This window comes from Phycodurus eques, chromosome 4 (assembly GCF_024500275.1).
Source record: "Phycodurus eques isolate BA_2022a chromosome 4, UOR_Pequ_1.1, whole genome shotgun sequence".
In the NCBI taxonomy this organism is placed as follows: Eukaryota; Metazoa; Chordata; class Actinopteri; order Syngnathiformes; family Syngnathidae; genus Phycodurus; species Phycodurus eques.
In genome coordinates this window covers 25,227,811-25,247,075 of record NC_084528.1, presented here as the reverse complement: position 1 = coordinate 25,247,075, position 19,265 = coordinate 25,227,811, and the positions used below count along the sequence as shown (strand labels likewise).

General features: G+C 39.9%; 1 protein-coding gene across 10 annotated transcripts in view; it reads left to right on the top strand.

Annotated features, from left to right (window-relative positions):
* thsd7ab (thrombospondin, type I, domain containing 7Ab) overlaps nucleotides 1-19,265 on the top strand; it is a 114,438-nt gene that overhangs the window by 69,544 nt on the left and 25,629 nt on the right. For all 10 annotated transcript variants that reach the window (XR_009768444.1, XR_009768442.1, XR_009768445.1 and 7 more), the window contains 6 exons: nucleotides 2,278-2,393; nucleotides 4,306-4,441; nucleotides 5,837-5,940; nucleotides 10,155-10,349; nucleotides 10,674-10,940; nucleotides 17,182-17,361. Coding sequence is in view for 4 of the 10 variants with exons in the window: in XM_061674803.1 (XP_061530787.1) it covers nucleotides 2,278-2,393; nucleotides 4,306-4,441; nucleotides 5,837-5,940; nucleotides 10,155-10,349; nucleotides 10,674-10,940; nucleotides 17,182-17,361 (998 nt within the window). In the remaining 6 variants the exon portion in view is untranslated. The remainder of the gene's footprint in view (nucleotides 1-2,277; nucleotides 2,394-4,305; nucleotides 4,442-5,836; nucleotides 5,941-10,154; nucleotides 10,350-10,673; nucleotides 10,941-17,181; nucleotides 17,362-19,265) is intronic.

Sequence of the window (19,265 nt, the reverse complement as noted above, 5' to 3'; positions counted from 1 at the left end):
TTTTTGCTTTTCTTAAAATATGTTTCGCTCCTCTTGGCAGTCATTCTTAATACCCACCATCTTGCGCAATATAAATAACCACACACACCTGGTGTCCTATTACATACACACCCTTATCCAAACACACTTATCATTTCAGTAGCGAGGCTCCCTTGTAGAGGACACTAAAAGAGACTACATTTTTACTGCATGCTTTGAATGTGGCAAAGGTAGTGCTATCTGCGGCATCTACAAAAGGAAAAAGTGAGAGGACACCATGTGTATATTGGGGCAACACTGAGATGACCAAACGAAGAAGGCGAGTGTGTTGCTGAGAGACAGATGAGGAAATCAAACAAAGATGATGACAGAGTTACTTCTCCCGAGTGGTATCTTCCCTTTGCAGCCATGCTCGGATAAATAAAAAAGGAAATGTGCGCTTTCCGGGAAGTTTAATTAACTGCTGCCACTTTGTCATCGTTGATAATGACAGTAATTAAGTGGCATTGATACTTAAAGGCAATTTAATCAGCAGCCAGATGCTAATAAATATTTCTGCTTTTGCTTCAAGGACTAAATGACTAAATAACTGAATGCCTGAGTATGGGATTGCCGAATCTGTGATTTAGAGAGAACATGTAAAAAAAAATTGTTGCAGTACTTTTTTATAACGCTACCCCATCCTTTAAACTAGGGCTGGGTTTTGATTGGTAAGAAACTCACGATTCGATTTCGATTCCTTAGGTTGCAGGTCGATTCAATTCGATATTGATTTAAACGCTCTAATTTCGATTCAGTAAGAAGTAGAAATCCACAAATAAGAGTACATTTGGACAATTTTTATGTATTTATTTTTGATTCCATATAAAAAATATGCCTTATGTCACGTTACATTTATTTAAGGAATAACATTTGAAAAAGAACATTTGCACATAATGTATTTGTGTATATGGACTAAAAAAAACATGAGGTTATAAACCCTGAAAATGTTGAAGCGCATGTAAACTTAAATAAGGTTTATTTCCTCTTGGAAATTGTAATAAAAATTGCACAATATCACTTATTTGTGCATATGGACTGATGATATGATGATAGCTCTATATTGAAAAAGTGCATGTTTACTGAAACAATATTTCCTACTTGTTAGGTTTACTATTATTATTGGTAGGGTTTTTTAGTAATACATAATTAAGTAGCATGTTTGTGGCACTGTGATAATTGCCAGTACTTTCTTCGTCAAACCGCAGTCATTCATTTATGTCAACAACTTTGCTATTTTGCTCTGTGTGGCTTCCATGCAATTCACTTACGAAAGGTTTTTGTGTCTTTGATAAAAGTGATTCTTCGGAAAATGTGCACATTTTTGTTTGAGGTTTATGAAACATAAAACATACATTAGGTTTATTGAGGACTCTAAATTTTCTTTGATGTTTACAAAAATCCTTAGGTTCATTGATAACTAAATAGTTTTTGATGTTTACAAAAACACGTTAGGTTCAGTGAAGACTGAATTGTCTTTGTTTTAGAAAACACGAAAATCAGATTGCAGACTGAAAAAGACTGAAGACTGTCTTTGATGTAAATGAATGTGCAAGTTCAATTAATTCAACCAAATTTTCTGATGTTTACAAAAACGCGTAAGGTACAAAGAAGACTCTGAGCTGTCTTTGATGTTCACCAGAACACAAACTTAGTTAATTGAAGACTTGTCCTTGATGTTATTTCAGTGTAAAACGACGCTAACCACCATTGATAATAAACGATAAATCCCAGATGATCTACTCATGATACAGCATTACTTTTTCACTCTCTAATGAGGCTGAACACTTCCTGGTTTGCTTATTTGTTGACAAAAGTGAAAGCCTTGGAGGTCCGCCTCAGCAGGCACTGAGCCATCTGCCGTCTAAAAGGTTGTAAAACGTCTACTGTTGTTATTTTTGTGTGCGTTTGCCACCGTATGTCTTCATGTGGCACAATGCAGCTGGTGGGTGGCTCAGCAAACAAACGTGGCTACTGCTGGCAACTTGTTTTTGCAGATGTGCGAGCGCGCACACACACATACAAATCACAAAATACTCTAAATTGTCTTTAATTGTTTCAAACAAATGTGTTGGGCTAATTGAGGACTGGGATTTGTCTTTGATTTTATAAAAACACATTTTGGTAATTGATGTGTTGCCTTAGCGTAGTTTTATTTCCTGGTGTTTAATGTGAATATGATCCGTGTGTGTGTGTGAAAGTTTTCCTAAGGCGATGATGCTTGTTTTTGACGTTTTTTTGGTCCGTGTCTATGCGCAGGTGTCCAGACGGTCCTCGGCCTAGCACGGTGCGTCCGTGTCAGCTGCCCTGCAAGAAAGATTGCATCATGACCCCTTTCAGCGAGTGGACGTCCTGCCCTGTTGCTTGTGACGCAGGTACGGCAAACAAAACAAAAAAAGAAATTGCTCCTGAGCTGGAATTACCTCGCTGATGATGACTCATTCGCATGGCTGAAAAAAACAGACAGCATTGATTCTTTTTCTTCTATTTTTAAATCTTCATGTTTTGTTCCATTCCAGGACATAGTGCATTAATTTCATGTACTTTTTAGACGGACTTCCGTCCATCCATCCATTTTCTGAGCCGGTTATCCTCACTAGGGTCGCGAGTATTTGTTAGGTTCATTGAAGACTGAATTGTCAGATGTTTATCAAAACAGAGTAAATTTCTTGAAGATTGTCTTAAATTATTTTATGAAAACATACATGCTTATTGGCGGATCCTAAATTGTCTTTGACGTTTGCGAAAACGTGTTCATGGACGATTCAAAATGGTCTTTGATGTTTATGAAAACAAACAGTACATTCATTGAATAGTTCACATTTCTTTTCTTTTTTTTTTACAAAAATACATACATTATATTCTACTAAATTGCCTCTGATATTTTCCAAAATGTACATTAGGATAATTGAAGACAGAAATTTAGGTTTTAGGAAAAAGTATATGAAGTTAATTAAAGTCTTTTCTGGTGTTTAGCAAAGTTCAATAAAAAAATCTTGTGTCTTTGACGTTTATCAAATAGTGTACGTTAGGTACATTGAAGACAAAAACATTTATGTTTTAGGAAAAGTTTCTTTTAATATACGTATGTACACAGTATATTTTAGTTTTATTTTTCCTTATGATGAGGACATTTTTTTTCTTTGCGGACTGAAACAGGCTCATTAGCTAGCCAACCCTGCGCTCCTATACCTTCTTACGTGTAATTAATTTGACAGATTGATGACCTCTGGATGAACTTGTTTTTCCCGCTGCGTCTCAGCCAAGACCGTTGATGCTAACGTGCTACCCAAGCAAAACAGGCTCAGGTTGAGGTCACACAAAGACTCGTTATCGTCCATATTGACGACTTCATCATCAATAACATTGCATTTTAATTGGACGTCGCTTCATCTTGGTCATGCTTGAGAGCGACGATAAATGTAGACCAACCTGACAATTTATTAGGTACACCTGAATGCATTTTAAGATCGAATAGTCACACATAGCATTATGCTCTTACAAAGATAATAATGTTTTGTTTTGTTTTTTTATTGGGGTGCATGAGTCAGCCCCTCCTGGAAGCCGTCACCTTATCGCGGTGGAGGGGTTTGTGTGTCTCAATGATCCTAGGAGCTAAGTTGTCTGGGGCCTCACGCCCCTGGTAGGGTCACCCATGGCAAACAGGTCCTAGGTGAGGGATCAGACAAAGCATGGCTAAAAAACCCCGATGATGAAAACTATTAATGGATCTAGGCTTCCCTTGCCCGGACGCGGGTCACCGGGGCCCCCCTCTGGAGCCAGCCCTGCAGGTGGCTGGTGGCCGGGCCTGCACCCATGGGGCCCGGCCAGTCAAAGCCCGAAAGGGTAACGTGGGTCCCCCTTCCCATGGGCTCACCAACTGTGGGAGGGGCCGTAGGGGTCGGGTGCAGTGCGAGCTGGGTGGTGGCCGAAGGTGGGGACCTTGGCGAATCGATCCCCAGGTACAGAAGCTGGCTCTAGGGACGTGGAATATCACCTCTCTGGCAGGGAAGGAGCCCGAGTTGGTGTGTGAGGTCGAGACGTTCCGACTCGATATAGTCGCACTCGCCTCCACACATATTACATTCTTTGAGGACTGAATTGTCTTTGTTATTACCAAAACAGTTACATTACGGTCATGGAAGCTTCTAAATTGTCTATAGTGTGGCATTTGTTAGGTTCATTGATGACCTCGATGTTTACAAAAGCTATCAATTGTATAAAAACTGGAGTTTAGTCAGTTCGACATCCTTCTCCTCACGTCTAATTGAACGACCGTCTCCTCAGCTGGCAACGCCGTGAAGATCAAACAATACAGGAAGCGTCTAGTCATCCAGGCGCCTTCCAACGGAGGCCAGGATTGTCCTGAGGTGCTCGAGGAGGAGAGAGAATGCCAGCCACCACAAACGTGTCCAGGGTTTAGGTAAACACCGCCTACTTTAATTCAGATTTTTCAACATGGTGGCGGGTATCAAGCCTGGGTTAGGGTTGCAAACAAGGGTTAAGGTTTCAAATTAGGGTTTCAAACCAAGTTAAGGATTTCAAGTCGGGGTGAAGTTTTCAAACAAGGTTGAGGCTTTCAAATTATTGTTTCAAGTCAGGATTTCAAATGACGGTTACAAGCCTCTGTGAGGGTTTCAAATTAGGGTTTAGAGCCAAGGTTTGGGTTTCAAATAAGGGTTTTGAGAACATTTTAGGGTTTTAAATGAGGATTTTTCGACAGATTTATGGTATCACTGAGTGTTTCAAGCAATGATTAAGGTTTCAAATGAGGCGTTCAAGACATGTTTAGGGTTTCAAATTTGAGTTTCAAGAGGTTGTTGTTAAACCTGAGTTAGGGTTTCAAGCCAATGTTAGGATTTAAAGCCAGGGTTAGGGTTTCAAATTAGGGTTTTAATCTTAAATTTGGGTTGTAAACAAAATTTGGGGTTTCAAATTAGGGTTTCAAGAAAATGTTAGGGTTTCACGCAAGTAATCTTAGCTTTACTTGTGATTTTTGTCTGCAATTCATAAAAAGATGGAAATATGTTTGTCGCCTAACACCTCTGAAAATATCTAGTGTGTGTGAGCGTGAGTATGTGTGTGTGTGTGTGTGTGTGTATTAATAGAACCATGGCACCTTGTTTGGCTGCGTGTTGTCAGGTGTAATAAAAAGTGACGTGTGCAAAGGGACGTGTGTCGAGATGACTAATTAAGTTACGTTCCTGCAGCGAGCACCTTTGATGAGGCCTGCCTGCCCACCTGCTTGCTTGTTTGTCTGTTTGTTCACTCGCTCCAAGACGTCGCTGATAAACATGGAAAGGGCTTGTCTTTGATGACCTCACAATCAAGTGATAACATGGTCATGTTTCCTTTCAGTTCACTGCGGTACATTGTTAAGAAGCCTCAATCCTGAGGTGTAGGCAAGATAAGCTACGTAACATCATAGCAAGGCATTGTCGTGTGAACATGATACAGATACTATTAAAAAAAAATTTTATTTGACCATTCTGCCTCTTCTTCTTTCTGTTAACGAGCCTGCACTTTCAGCAGAGTGCAGTGCTGCTCAGTATACTGTGGCATAATGTGATACTTCACTGAACTAAAGTCGAACTTGCCTGTACCTGTGTAACGAAAATACCCCTGAAAAATAATCACTGATAAATCCTTGGGGGCGCAAACTGCAATATAGTGAGCGTTCACCGTAGGTGAGTTTCAGCAAATGACTGAAAATAGGTTCCACAGAATAAGAAAAAACAACATGAATCTGCGAATTTGTTACTGGTGACTGCGAATACGCAGGGGTTGACTGTATATCTCGTGTCGGGATCCCTTCCAGGTGGAAGACCCACAAGTGGAGAAAGTGCCAGCTGGTTCCATGGTTCCTTAGGCAGGACCGACCCGGCGCTCAGGAGAACTGCGGGCCAGGACTTCAAACGCGAGGTACATACGCCGAGAGCCTTCCTCAGTATCACCAGTGGTGGGCGGTGCATTTGGTATGTGGGCCTTCAGTGGGGCTTACTTGACTTAATCCACCTCACATTCACTGCCATTGACAGCTTTAGAAGTCAAATATCCATGTTAACTGGGAGGGTTGGCAGTGAATGAGTACCACCACTATAATGTAACTGTCAAAAAAAGTGATCAATACAATGCATAAACGCAAAATAACAACGCAATGGGCCACGTACATGAACTGCAGCAGTTGAAGTTTCTGTACATGGGCTAGCATTACTAATGTGAGGGCCTTGGGCACATTAGTTTGACATGGCAACACATAAAGGCTGAATTCTGATTGGACCAAAACATCCAGCCAAGAGAAATGCTACCAAATGAAAAATAATACATTGTTGGGAATAAATTAACACAATTTCATGGAACAAATATTTATCTTGTACATGTAGCTCAGTGCTTCTGGTAGTGGTTTGAGCTGGTCACTGAAAAACACAGGACATCATCTCAAATCCTTGCATTCCTGCCTGGACAAATGCCCTTCTGGAGGCTTAGTTTGATAGTCTGGATTGTTTGGCTCCCGTTGTTTCCGTCACCTCAAACCCCTGTCATGCATTTTTAATTGAAGGTGTGTGCTTGATGTTTGGGAGCAAGCGTGGCACATGAACATCCTCTTGTTTCTTTACAATGCATGATGATGGCTTTTATAAAAACTCAATTTGAGGTGTCACGCCCAATGATCAATTTCATTATGTTACCGCTCCTATAGAGGACCACTAGGAGTATTTATATTATATTCCAGTCTTTCCTCTGCCACATTTCAGTAGTGTGACAAGAAGACATTCACCCTTAAAATGAATGTGACAGTGGAACCTATGAAAAACACATCAGAAACACATTAGACTTAAATGTCTTTTAAGGTTACAAAATCACAGACATTAGCTTCAGTGAAGACTCCAAATCATCATAAATGGTCTTTTATGTTACAAAAATCGAAGGCTTGTTGAAGATTCTAAATTGTCTTTGATGTTTACAAAAACATAAGCTAAATCACAAATCTAGACAGTCTTTGATATCCACACAAATCGTTTACGAAATCAGGTATGGTAGGTTAATTGGAGCATCACAACAGTCTCCGATGTTTACAAAAACCTGCGTATGGTTACACTAAAAATTGTGTATGGTAGGTTTGAAATTGTCTCCACATCCATTAGGTTTGTTGAAAAACCTCTACATTAGGTTAATTGGAACCTCCAAATTGTCTAGTTACAAATAGTTACAAAATCATGTACTGTACATTAAGTTTGGTTCACTGAACCCTACATTGTTTTTGATATTTCTAAAATATTTTACTACTAATTTAGAGTCCTCACTTTTGCACTGAATTGAAATTGTCCTTGATGTTTACAAAAACCTACGTAAGGTTAGTTTAAGACTGTAATCATGTGTATGTTAGGTTAATTTAACCCTCAAAATTGTCTTTGATGTTTACAAAAACACATCTATTAAGTTTATTGAAGTTTAAATTGAAATGTTTACCAAAACATGTACATTAAGTTAGTTTAAGGCTCAAAACAAATACACATTTTGTACGTTTTTGTTGATGTTGTTTCTAAAACAGATCTGTTAGGCTCACTGGAGACTCAAAATTGTCTTTGTTTATGAAAACGCTTAAGTTTTGTAAAACCCCAAATTGTCTTTATTTACATAAACCCATTAGGTACACTGCAGACTACAGATCGATGGGTACAAAATCATGTTTAGTATGTTTAAAGACTAAATTGTTTTTGAGTTTATGGGGAAAAAAAATACTTGAGTCATTTAAGACTCAGTTGTCTTTTAATTTTTATAAAAACACACACATTGTAAATTGTCTTTGATGTTTACAAAAACACTTTGTTGGTTGGTGGCTCAAAATTGTCTGATGTATACGAAAAACGCACAGTAGGTTTTGTTTAATGAAGAGTACAAATTGTCTTTGATGTTTGACAAAAGCACGTACTGTACGATAGGTTCGTTGAAGACTCAAAATTGTCTCTGATGTTATTGAAAAGGTCTCGTAAGTTTGGTTTGGTGACGACTCTAAATTTTCTTTTGTAAATGTTTATGAAAACACATAGTACGTCTGTTGTGGTGAAGACACTAAATTGTCTTTGATGTTAGATTTGTTGAAGATTTGAAATTGTCATTGATGTTTAAAAAAAACATGAAAAGTAAGTTTGCTGTGTTGAAAACTCTAAATGGTCTTTGATTTTAACAAAACATTATTTTTAATGTATTGAGCCTTCTAAATTGTCGGTGTTGTTTACAAATTGTTTCACTTTGGTTTCATTGACAACTCTGAATTGTCTTTGATGTTTACAGAAGCCATTTGTTTTATTTAGTGGTTAACTCGTATATATTTTGTAAGTGTCTGACAGTTAAGAGTGTGAAAATTTGACTTAAAACATCACCTGGACGGTCAATAAAGATTTTATCACGGCGACCGTTTCATTCACGCTATGTTATGTGAACCAGCACTTTGCAGGATTCTCTGTCGTACATCTTTTGAGTTATCTGACAGCGCCGCGGCACCCCTTCCCACAGACTGCAGCGCTTGTTACCTTGGAACGGACAGGAGACAAAACTCTCCGGAGCTGAGCAGATAAAAGCCGACCTCGAGAAGACGTGCACAGAGCCAATGGGCTTAAAGATCGATCTCTCAACAAAATATCCCTGTAACACGAGTCGCGGCCTTTATTGAACGCACCCTGGCACTTGAGGGCATTTTGAATGGCGAGCGCTCTATTTTCATTAAGTTTTAAGTTGCCCTCTGTGACTTCTGTGAGAGGCAGAAGACATTCAAAGGCTCTCTCGGGTACGGCGACGTCCACTCGAGCGCGAGTCCTGCGGCCGCCAAGGCATTCGATCCACTTGCTCACCTTCCAGAACTTTCTACTCCAAAGTCGTCCGAGATCCCACGCTGCTGGCCTCGCCACCCTCGCCACGGCTGCGTAGGCTGGGAACATGCTTCGGTGTTTTTTTTTCTCTTTATATCGGAACAACTGAGCTCACACGCATTGAATGGTTTCAAAACTCTGTAAGGTTCCGAAAAATAAAGCACCTAATTATGTTTAAACGTGGCTACCAGAAAGTGAAATACAAGTAATAACTAGAGAAGAAAATGTACGTTTGGTTAATTGAGCTCGGTGAACACTTTGATGTTCAGGAAAACACATCAGTTAGGTTCATTAGAGACTAAATTTGAGTTGTTTGCGAAAACACGTACACTTAAGTTAGGTCGGTTGAAAACGGAATCGTCTTTGATGTTTAAGAAAACATATACTATATGTGAGCTTCATTAAACACTAAATTGCCTTTATTTACGAAAACACACACGGTTAGTTACGTTGAACAAACCAAAATGTCGAAAACACATACGTTAGGTTTGTTATGCAGCCTATATTGTTTTTGATGCATCCAAAAACATATGTTGTATTTATTGAATACTCTAGATTGTCTTTGATGTTTACGAAAACAGCTATGTTAGGTCCATTCAAACCTGCAAATTCTCTTTGGTATTAATTAAATCAAGTATGTTAGGTTAGCTGCCGTTCATGTTTATGAAAATACAGTCATTAGGTTCTGTGTTTGAAGCTTACAGAAAAGTAACTTTTGTTCAATGAAGACTAAAAATAGCCTTTGATGTTTAAAAAACGTACGTCAGTTTCGTTGAATACCAAATTGTCTTTGATGTTCATACAAATGCAAACGCTGGGTTTCTTGAGCACTAAATTGTTTTTGCTGTTTCTGAAAACATACATCTGGGACAAGTTGGATTTGATGTTTGTAAAAGCACGTATGCTTGGTTCATTAAGGACTTAAATTGTCTGATGGTCACGAAAAATGTATTCTAGATTTATTGAGAACTCTAAATTGTCTTTGTTTACGTCAAAAGGTAAATTACATTTGCTGAAGACTGAATTGTCTTTGGTGTTTACGAAAACATATGCTGGGTTCATTGAAGACTATGTAAGACGATGTTCATGAAACCTTTTTACGTTTTGAGGGCTATAAATATTTAGTTATACTTATTTAGCTGTGTTTTTCTGAAAATGTATGTTCTTGAACTGAAACCTTTCAACCTAATTGTTCCCTGACAACATGGATGTCTTGCCGAGCGCCCCCTTTGACTTCCTCTGACTTGTGTCCTATGGTGCGTCCAGCCCTGTCGTGTCGGCAGCTGGATGGAACGCAGGTGGACGTGGCCGAGTGTCTGCAGCTGGCCCGCAGCATACCCGCCCTCACCCAGCGCTGCCAGCTGCCCTGCCAGGACGACTGCCAGCTCACCAACTGGTCCAAGTTCTCGTCCTGCTCGGCCGACTGCGTGGGGGTGCGCACCCGGAAGAGAGCGTTAATCGGTAAGCTCCTTCGTCATCCTATTATGGGGCTTTCTGAAACACCATAAGATCCCACTAAATAGAGCCAAACCACCTGTCTCGTATAAAAGTAGTACTTTGGTGCCATCTTGTAACAAAGAACTATGCTGAGGTGAGGGGAGGAGCTTCTATTAGACATATCATCTAGGCCCCCAATCACCGGGCCATTTGCTTCTGCTCGGCCCCCTTCGCACCACTGTATAGGCTGGTCTGGTCTTAAAACTTTGTAAAAATGTGCAAGAGCTTTGGTTAACAAACATTAAGAATTAACTAAATTAATTTAAACATTTAACTTGTTTATGTTAGGGAGGAGCAAGAAGAAGGACAAGTGCAAGAACACGCAGATGTACCCTCTGAGCGAGACGCAGTACTGCCCGTGCGACAAGTACAACGCCCAGCCGGTGGGCAACTGGTCCGACTGCATCTTGCCCGAGGGGGGCCGCGCCGAGAGCACCCTGGGGCTGAAGGTGACGGGTGACGTCAAGGAGTGCGGGCAGGGCTACCGGTACCAGGCCATGGTCTGCTACGACCAGGACGGGCGCCTGGTGGAGACAGCTCGATGCAACAGTCACGGTGAGACATCAAATACATCAAAGTATACATATACAAATACATCACAAATTATACATATCTTGAAAATTATACACATTTATACAAGGATTTCAAAGATATAAATAGACTTCAATGACATTTCTAGACATTTCTAGACCCCTCAGACAGCAAAGATATCCTAGACATTATACATATACACATGGAAATTGTAGACATTTTGACATCCAAGACATGTACAGTATATCTTGGAGTTTATACACATCATAGACAAGGACATCGAAGACATCGAATCGACATAAAGACATCAAATAAATAGATATAGACATTTCTAGACATTGCAGACATATATATCCTGGACATTATACATATAATAGACACAGACATCATAGACAGCATTCAAAGATTTCATAGACATAGACGTACGAGACCCTTTTTGACATTTAAGATATAGAGATTGTAGACGTAGACATTGTAAACATGCTTCGATATTCTGGAAATTATAGATACCACAGGCAGACACATTGTAGACAATACTGTATTTATAGACTTCATAGACATGATAAGACATAGAGATTTTGACATGATGGAAATTACATCATAGATGTTAGACACATTTTGGACATCATAGATTTAGTATTATAAACATAGACATCTGAAATATCGTAGAAATCAGACAATCTTTATTAATATCGTAGACATTGTAATTAATTGAATTGTTGTGTGTTTCTCGGATTGTGTTGTTGTCTCTGGCACTTATTGCACACAAATTGAATCAGCCGCACTGGCACACTTACTGCACCCACAATCTTAGATCTTGTGTTTGTCGCAAAACTTGTTTTTGCGTTGTTAAAAGAATGCTATGCATCAGCTTTTTGGAGCCCACAAAAAGCATCAGTCTGGCTTTTTAAATTGAGTTATTTACCTTCAAACAACAACTTCCTTGAAGGTGGAATTTTGTGACTTAAGTCAGCATGCATTCATCTGCTCTGATGTTGAAAGTGCCCGCTTGGTGGATAACCACATATTTTTTATTTTAGTTACTTAATCCAGTGTACCTAATGTTTTTACCTTGCCTGCATCTTATTGCTGCTACTGGCACAAAAACCTGCGTTTTGTGAAAAGCTTATCTGAGGCGAATGGCTTTTGTTTGACAATTTCGCAGCCCTCCTTTTCCACCTCACTCTGTCGCCGTCCTTCGCATCCAACTTGTCAGCTCTTATCTGGGATCGGAAACACTGCAAGCGGAGAATTCCGGAGGCTGGTTATGAAATTGCCACCAAACAGAACATGTCAGACGTTCGAATCGGATGAGCGCAACAAAAACAAAGACGTTTACAAGAGGTGGATTTGTTGAATGTCTTCCACTTTATTCTTCGTCCTCGCCAACATTGTTTTTGTTGGACGTGAACTTTTTTTCTTTGACATGATGCCTGCAGCCAGGATATCCTCTGTCTTGCTGTTGTATATATTTTTTTGTTTAGCCCTCAGTTGAAAATAAGGTATCACAAAAAGGTGCCATTGAGGCACTCAGTTTTACCGTTCCATCAGAAAAGTCAACACTGTCAGAGATGTTGAGAAAAACACATTAGGTTAGTGGAACACTCAGTTTTGGCTTTAATATTTAGAAAACAATTACGTTGGGTCTATTGATCTCAAAATTTTCTTTGATGTTGACAAAAAACAGTTTCAGTCCATTGAGGACAAATTTGTCTTTGATGTTTACAAAAACATATACGTTACGTTCAATAAAGACTTCAAATTGCCTTCCGTGTTTACGAAAACGTATGTTCAATTGATTGAGGACTCAATTGTCAGATGTTTTTTAAGAAAACGTACATTGTGATCATCAAGGACTTGTTTGTCTTTGAATTTTTTCACTTTATTGAGGTCTAATTTGTCTTTGTTGTATAGGAAAACGTTCGTTGCGAACTAGAGTGTCTTTGATGTTTACAAAACAAACATCCCGTGCATTAGGGGCTCGTTTGTCTTTGAAGTTTACAAAAGCACACATTAGATTTGTTGAAGTTCTGTCAGTTTTACAAAAACATTTATATTAGGGCCATTGAAGACTAAATTGTCTTCTATGTTAACGCAAATGTACGTTCAAGTCATTGAGGAATCTACTGTCTTTGTTTTTTAAGAAAACAGTTTTCAGTTCATTGAAGACTAAGGTGTTTAATTTTCATGGAAAAACATACGTTGTGTTCATCGAGGATGACAGAAGTTTTCGAAAATATGAAAGTTAAATTTGTTGAGGGCTAATTTGTCTTGGCTGTTTCTGAAAACATGGTAGTTGCAGACTAAGGTGTCATTGATGTTTACAAACAGACGTCCCGGTGAGAACTTGTTTGTCTTTGATGTTTATGAAAACACAATCTGTTGAATTTCTGTCACTTCATCGTTGTGAACGTTGCTCTTGTTGGACGTGGCCTTTCCTCTTTGTTGACACGATGCCTGCAGCCGAATATCGTTGTTTTTCTTACGTAGCCCTCGATAGAAGAAGAAAGCATTGCCAAACGTGCCATTGAGTTACTCATTTTTACAACTCCATCGGAAAAAGTCCACACCATTAGGAATGTGTAGAAAAACACCTCATTAGGTTAGCGGAGCACTCAAATTTGTCTGTGATGTTTACAAAAACATGTCAGGTTTTTGGGACTCAAAATTGTCTTTGATGTTGACAAAAACTGTTACGAAGGTTAAGGAAGCATGTATGTAAACATTTTGAGGATTAGTTTGTCTTTGATGTTTACGAAAACATCAAAGACAAAAATCACTAATCACTAAATCACTAATCACATCGAGGACACATTGTTGAGGACGAATGTGTCCTCGTTCTTTGGACTCTAAATTATCTTTAATATTTAAAAAAAAACAGTCAAGATAGTAAGTTAGTTAGTCAATTTGTCTGATGTTTACAAAAACAATTAATTGAGGGCTCCATCGTCTTTGACGTTATTTAAGAAAATACTCACGTTCAGTTTGTTGAAGACTAAGGTGTGTGATTCTCACTGAAAAACATCGTGATTGTCGAGGCCACTTTGTTGTTCTTGTAGAAAAGAGAAATGTGCAGTGGCTGCGAAGCTTTGTTATTACATTTCTCTTCAGTTTTAGCCAGCACACACACAGGCTTTTAAGACCCTGTTGTTTTTCAGACCCAGGGGAGTACAATGTGTTGTTGTGTTCCGCCTTCGATTAGTAAAATCAATGAGTTGATGAGGCAGCAGAATGGAGCGTCTCCCTCACAAACATCCGTTACATACGCAAGTGTCACTTTACCGCCTTCACCTGAAAACACAAACCCTGTCATTCCTGTAATTTTACTTTCAGAACATCCAAATCAGCATTCTGCAAACACAAGGAATTTCTCTCAGGGACTTGGAATCACTGTAGTAACACTCGCATCTCCAGAACCACTACTTTTCAGGAAATCAAAAAACAGCATATTGCTTGAGTTACCAAAGTTTTTATCATACCTTACATTGCTGTCATATACTGTTGCACACCAACATCAACACAACACTTCCCGAAAATCATGTTCAATCGCTAATTTAGTTTGCATGAACAAAACAAAAAAATCGATAATTTATTACACTGTCATTCATTAGAGTGTTACGGACACAACACCGTCATCTTCTCAAACTTTTTTTCCAAGTTCTTAGAGCCATGAATGATGCAATATATATCCTCACTAGGGTTGCGGGCGTGCTGGAGCCTATCCCAGCTATCTTCGGGCAGGAGACGGGGTACACCCCTGAACTGAACAGGTCGCCAGCCAATCGCAGGGCACATATAAACAAACAACCATTCACACTCACATTCACAGCTAAGGGCAATTTAGAATGTTCAATTAACCTACCGTGCATGTTTTTGGGATGTGGGAGAAAACCCACGCAGGCACGGGGAGAACATGCAAACTCCACACTGGCGGGGCCACGATTTGAACCCCAGTCCTCAGAACTGTGAGGCAGATGTCCACCGTGCCGCAGGTTGATGCAATACAAAAAAAATAACACGGTGAACTGACGAGGCTGTCTGATAGGCAGAACTTAATCTGCACGCAAAGCAACTAGCTGTCAAGTCAGACATTTTTTCTTACTTAATTCCCCCCACCTTTCTGCCTTTCTTTCCGTGACTCACAGCCGACAACGAGGCCCTCTCAGGTCGCAACGCTAGGCCGAAAAGCCAGGTCCACATGCTGGCTGTCACATCAGACTTTTAAAAAAGAATTGCCCTCTCTTAATGCTTTTTGCCTTTTTGACCTTGTCGTTCGGGCATTTATTAAGGCTGACGACGAGGCACTCTAAAGCGGCCATGCCACTTGACTATGCGAAGGGAAAACTTTCTGGGTGTAGGTATACTGGGCGTCACAACTGCGACACACAACAGCTAATGCTAACGAAGGCACACAAGTTCTTGAAAGGAGGCGGCGGGGCAACTAATCCTATTTTAGCCACGCCCAAAAAAAAGTCGAAAAATAAATGGTACAAAATAGTTTATTGCTATCGCTTCACATTTGATTACTAAATAGTTCAGTCTTTGCATATTTTCAGCGATGATCATGTATAATGGATATAGAAACAAATGTCTGAATTCACTTTCCAGGGTCTGTAATTTAATTTCTTCACCCACCTATTCACCACTGTCTATTTGTCTCAGAATCCTTTAAGGCAGACTCTCTCCCATTTGACCATTTCAAACACGAATGAGGAATTCTAAAAACAAAAACAAAGATTCACAATTTCTCAGCTGATATGGCAATAAAATGTGACTTATTCTCTTATCGCGCTGTGCCATGAGTCTTCCTCTGTGCCCTTGAGTAGAGATGAGTCACCGTGACACAGGCGATTTAATGCACCCAACAGGTGGTTGGCCCTGGAGACTATATACGGTATGCAGATGAGACTTCTGATTTATGATGGCGCACGCCTTCCTTCACAAACGAACACTCTGCTGGGCTTGTGGGGTTGGCATACATAAGAAGAAGAAAGAGGCAGCATTGGCGTGAAAATGAAAGCAGGATGCTCCAGAAAAGCACCGCCGCCTGCCTACAACCCCCCCGCTGAGAACACATATCCATGTTTCCAGGTACATCCTCACGTTCCGCTCCAATCAGCCCCCTGACGAGTTTATTCACAGGAAATCACAATATAGGTCCGAGTTCTGGGCATACAGTGAACCACCGCTTATTGAGGGGGATACGTTGTAACCCGCCTGTGATTTGCAGTGCAGGGGTCCGAGGAATTGTCAAGATGATCAAGGAATTTTGGAGATAAATTTGCTAGTAAAATATAGTGAGTGAGTTGAATTTTTTTTTTTTTTAAATAATGTAAGTAATAAAGAAACACCTAATTTCCAGCTGTGGATTTTCAGTATTTTTTTTTATTTATTACTTTTATCACTTTATTTTTGTTGCTATCCGCAGTAATCTATGAGCACAATCAGCAGATTAAGCGCATCAAAGACACGTCTGCGGTGAATCTTTTTCATTGCCATCCGCTGTGATCTGCGAGGAAGATGTTTTTCATTGATATCTGTGGCCATCTGTAAGGATGTTAAACACATCAAAGACACATCCATGGTTGAGTCTTTTTCATTGCTATCCAATGTGATCTATGAAGACATTAAATGCATAAAGGACACATCAGTGGTGAATCATTTCCATTGGGTATCTGCGGTGATATGTGAGGATCTTAAACATGTCAAAGACACACCCATGTTGAATCTTTTTCATTGCAGTGGTGATTTGTGAGCACATTTACCACATCGAAGACACACATCTGTGGTGAATCTTTTTTCTTGCTCTCTGTTATGGGGTTTGAAGACGTTAATGTGTATTTGATGTGACGTTAATCACATCAAATACACATCCACGGTGAATCTTTTTCATTGCTATCTGTGATGATCTGTGAGTACGTTTACCACATTAAAGACACATCCACGGTGAATCTTTTTCATTGCTATTCCTGCTATCCGCTGTGATCTGCGAGGATGTGTAACACACCAAAGACGAGTCTATGGTGAATCTTTTTCATTGCTATCCGCCCTTCCTGAAATGGATTCAAGTGGTACTGCAACCTTTGGAGCCTGTAGCTGATTTGTGTGAATTAATGTTCAACTGTAGTGACAGTTGATTATGCAGCTCAGGGCCTGGGTCTCTTAATAACTCACTCTCCTAATGAGTAGCCAACACAGAGTCTGGACCGGCCCAGACAAAATAATAATAATCAGGAGTAATGAATTGAAGTTTTTGTCCCGGTAGGTTACATTGAGGAGGCGTGCATCATTCCCTGTCCTTCTGACTGCAAGCTGAGCGAGTGGTCCAACTGGTCGCGCTGCAGTAAATCGTGCGGCAGCGGCGTCAAAGTGCGCTCCAAGTGGCTGAGGGAGAAACCTTACAACGGGGGAAGACCCTGTCCCAAGCTGGACCACGTCAACCAGGTACGAAACCCACTTAAGAGGGCCGGGAGACCCGTACTAATGCAGTCATCCCTCGGCATATTGTGATTCACTTTTCGCCATCTCACTGTATTGCAGATTTTTAAATTATACATATCTAATTTTATATTTCAGACTTTTTGCTATATCGTGAGATTTTGTGCATGAAGCTATAAAATATATATAAATTTACAGATTTTCGTTTGTCACGGGGGATTCTGGAACATAACCCCCGCGAGGGGCTACTAGTGTCCCTCTTAATACAGAGGGTCCCCAAAAAATACTCACTCAGTACTCACTCTTTGACGAGCGGAATTAGGGACTAGGGGGTGAAGACTAAAATGAACCTCTGTTTATCGTGGAGGTGACGTGCTTTCTTGTTGAGTAGTGTTCCCCGCTAAAAACGCGGGGAACACTACTATAAAACTCAGCCTTAAAAAAAAAGAGAATTAAACACCAAAAATGTTCAAGCACACCATACCATAAAATAGTGTTCTAACAAAAGTCTGCTAGCTTAATGCTAAAATACAATGCATAGACGGTCTAATAGAGATTAGCATGGCTGTTACGATAATTCCAAACCTTTAAACAACTACTCTTTGACACACATGGAACATCAACACATTCAAACAGAGCAGAGCTTGTTACTAACCAAAACAGAAGCACATATGAAGGAACGTTAACAGTCTTTCAGGTGAATTACAGTGTTTGCGCATGTTGTTGTGCCCAGAGGTGGGTAGTAACATGCTACATTTACTGAAGTAACACTTTGGATACATTGCACTTGTCATAGGAGTTTCATTGCACTTTTTATTTTTACTTGAGTATTTATGTTAAGAAGACTCAATAGTTTTACTCTGTTACAATGATCGACATGCCGCTCGCTACTTTTATTTATCCATTATTGCACGCGCGATCTATTCTTAGACTTCATCTTCGACTACCTAATAGGGCGCTGTTGCACCAATCCAATGTGATCACTAGTGTCATTTGACTCCAATTCACCATTCAGATGGCATAAGGCAGTCACATGACCGCACACCAAGCCTTCACGGGCCAATCAAATTGACTCATTTTGGTGGGGGGGGGAAAACAGCCCCGTAAGTGTTTACTTTGCAGGCTCTGGAAAACAATATCTTTATGATGCGGTGTAGTCTTGTGTCTGCCAAAACGTGGAAATTTCAGCCCACTTCTAACTTGAGAAAACACCTTGCAAGTAAGTTGCAGATGTTTCTATTGTTGTTTTGGCAGTGCATCTGGCAACATTAGCCCTATTTTTTAGTCATAAAAAAACTCACTGTAAAATATACTTCTTTGGGGATGCGTGCCATGCTGTAATTTTAATCTCTCTTGCTCGCTCCCTCGCACGCACACACACACACACACACACACACACTCTATCAATAAGTCTGCTCAGCAAACAGCTTCTTCATTCAGTCATTTGTTTCTTGATCATGATCATGTTTCTGTAGGGCCCAATGCATGTGTTGTTGGTTTTTGGGCAGTTCAAAATTTAAATGGCGGCAGGTCTGTGTGGACTCCCATATCTTTTTAATTTTAATTTTATTTGACGTTCATGCTGATTTTTTTACTCTTAGTTAGTAGTGTAGTTTTTTCATTTAGTACTTTCTTACTCTTACTCAAGTAAATATTTGTTGGACTATATTACTCTTACTCGAGTTATATTATTCTAAAGTAACAGTATTCTTACTTGAGTACAATATTTGGCTACTTTATCCACCTTTGGTTGTGCCCGTATTTAGACTCCAGTTTCCCTTGAGATATATGGGGTATTGCAGTAAATCCCCCCCTCCCCACTAAATGATTCCAAGAATAAAAGCCTTCCGCCAAATACATGCCTCACCCCAATGAGCAGCGGAGTGCTTTTTATGACAGTGTAATGATGCC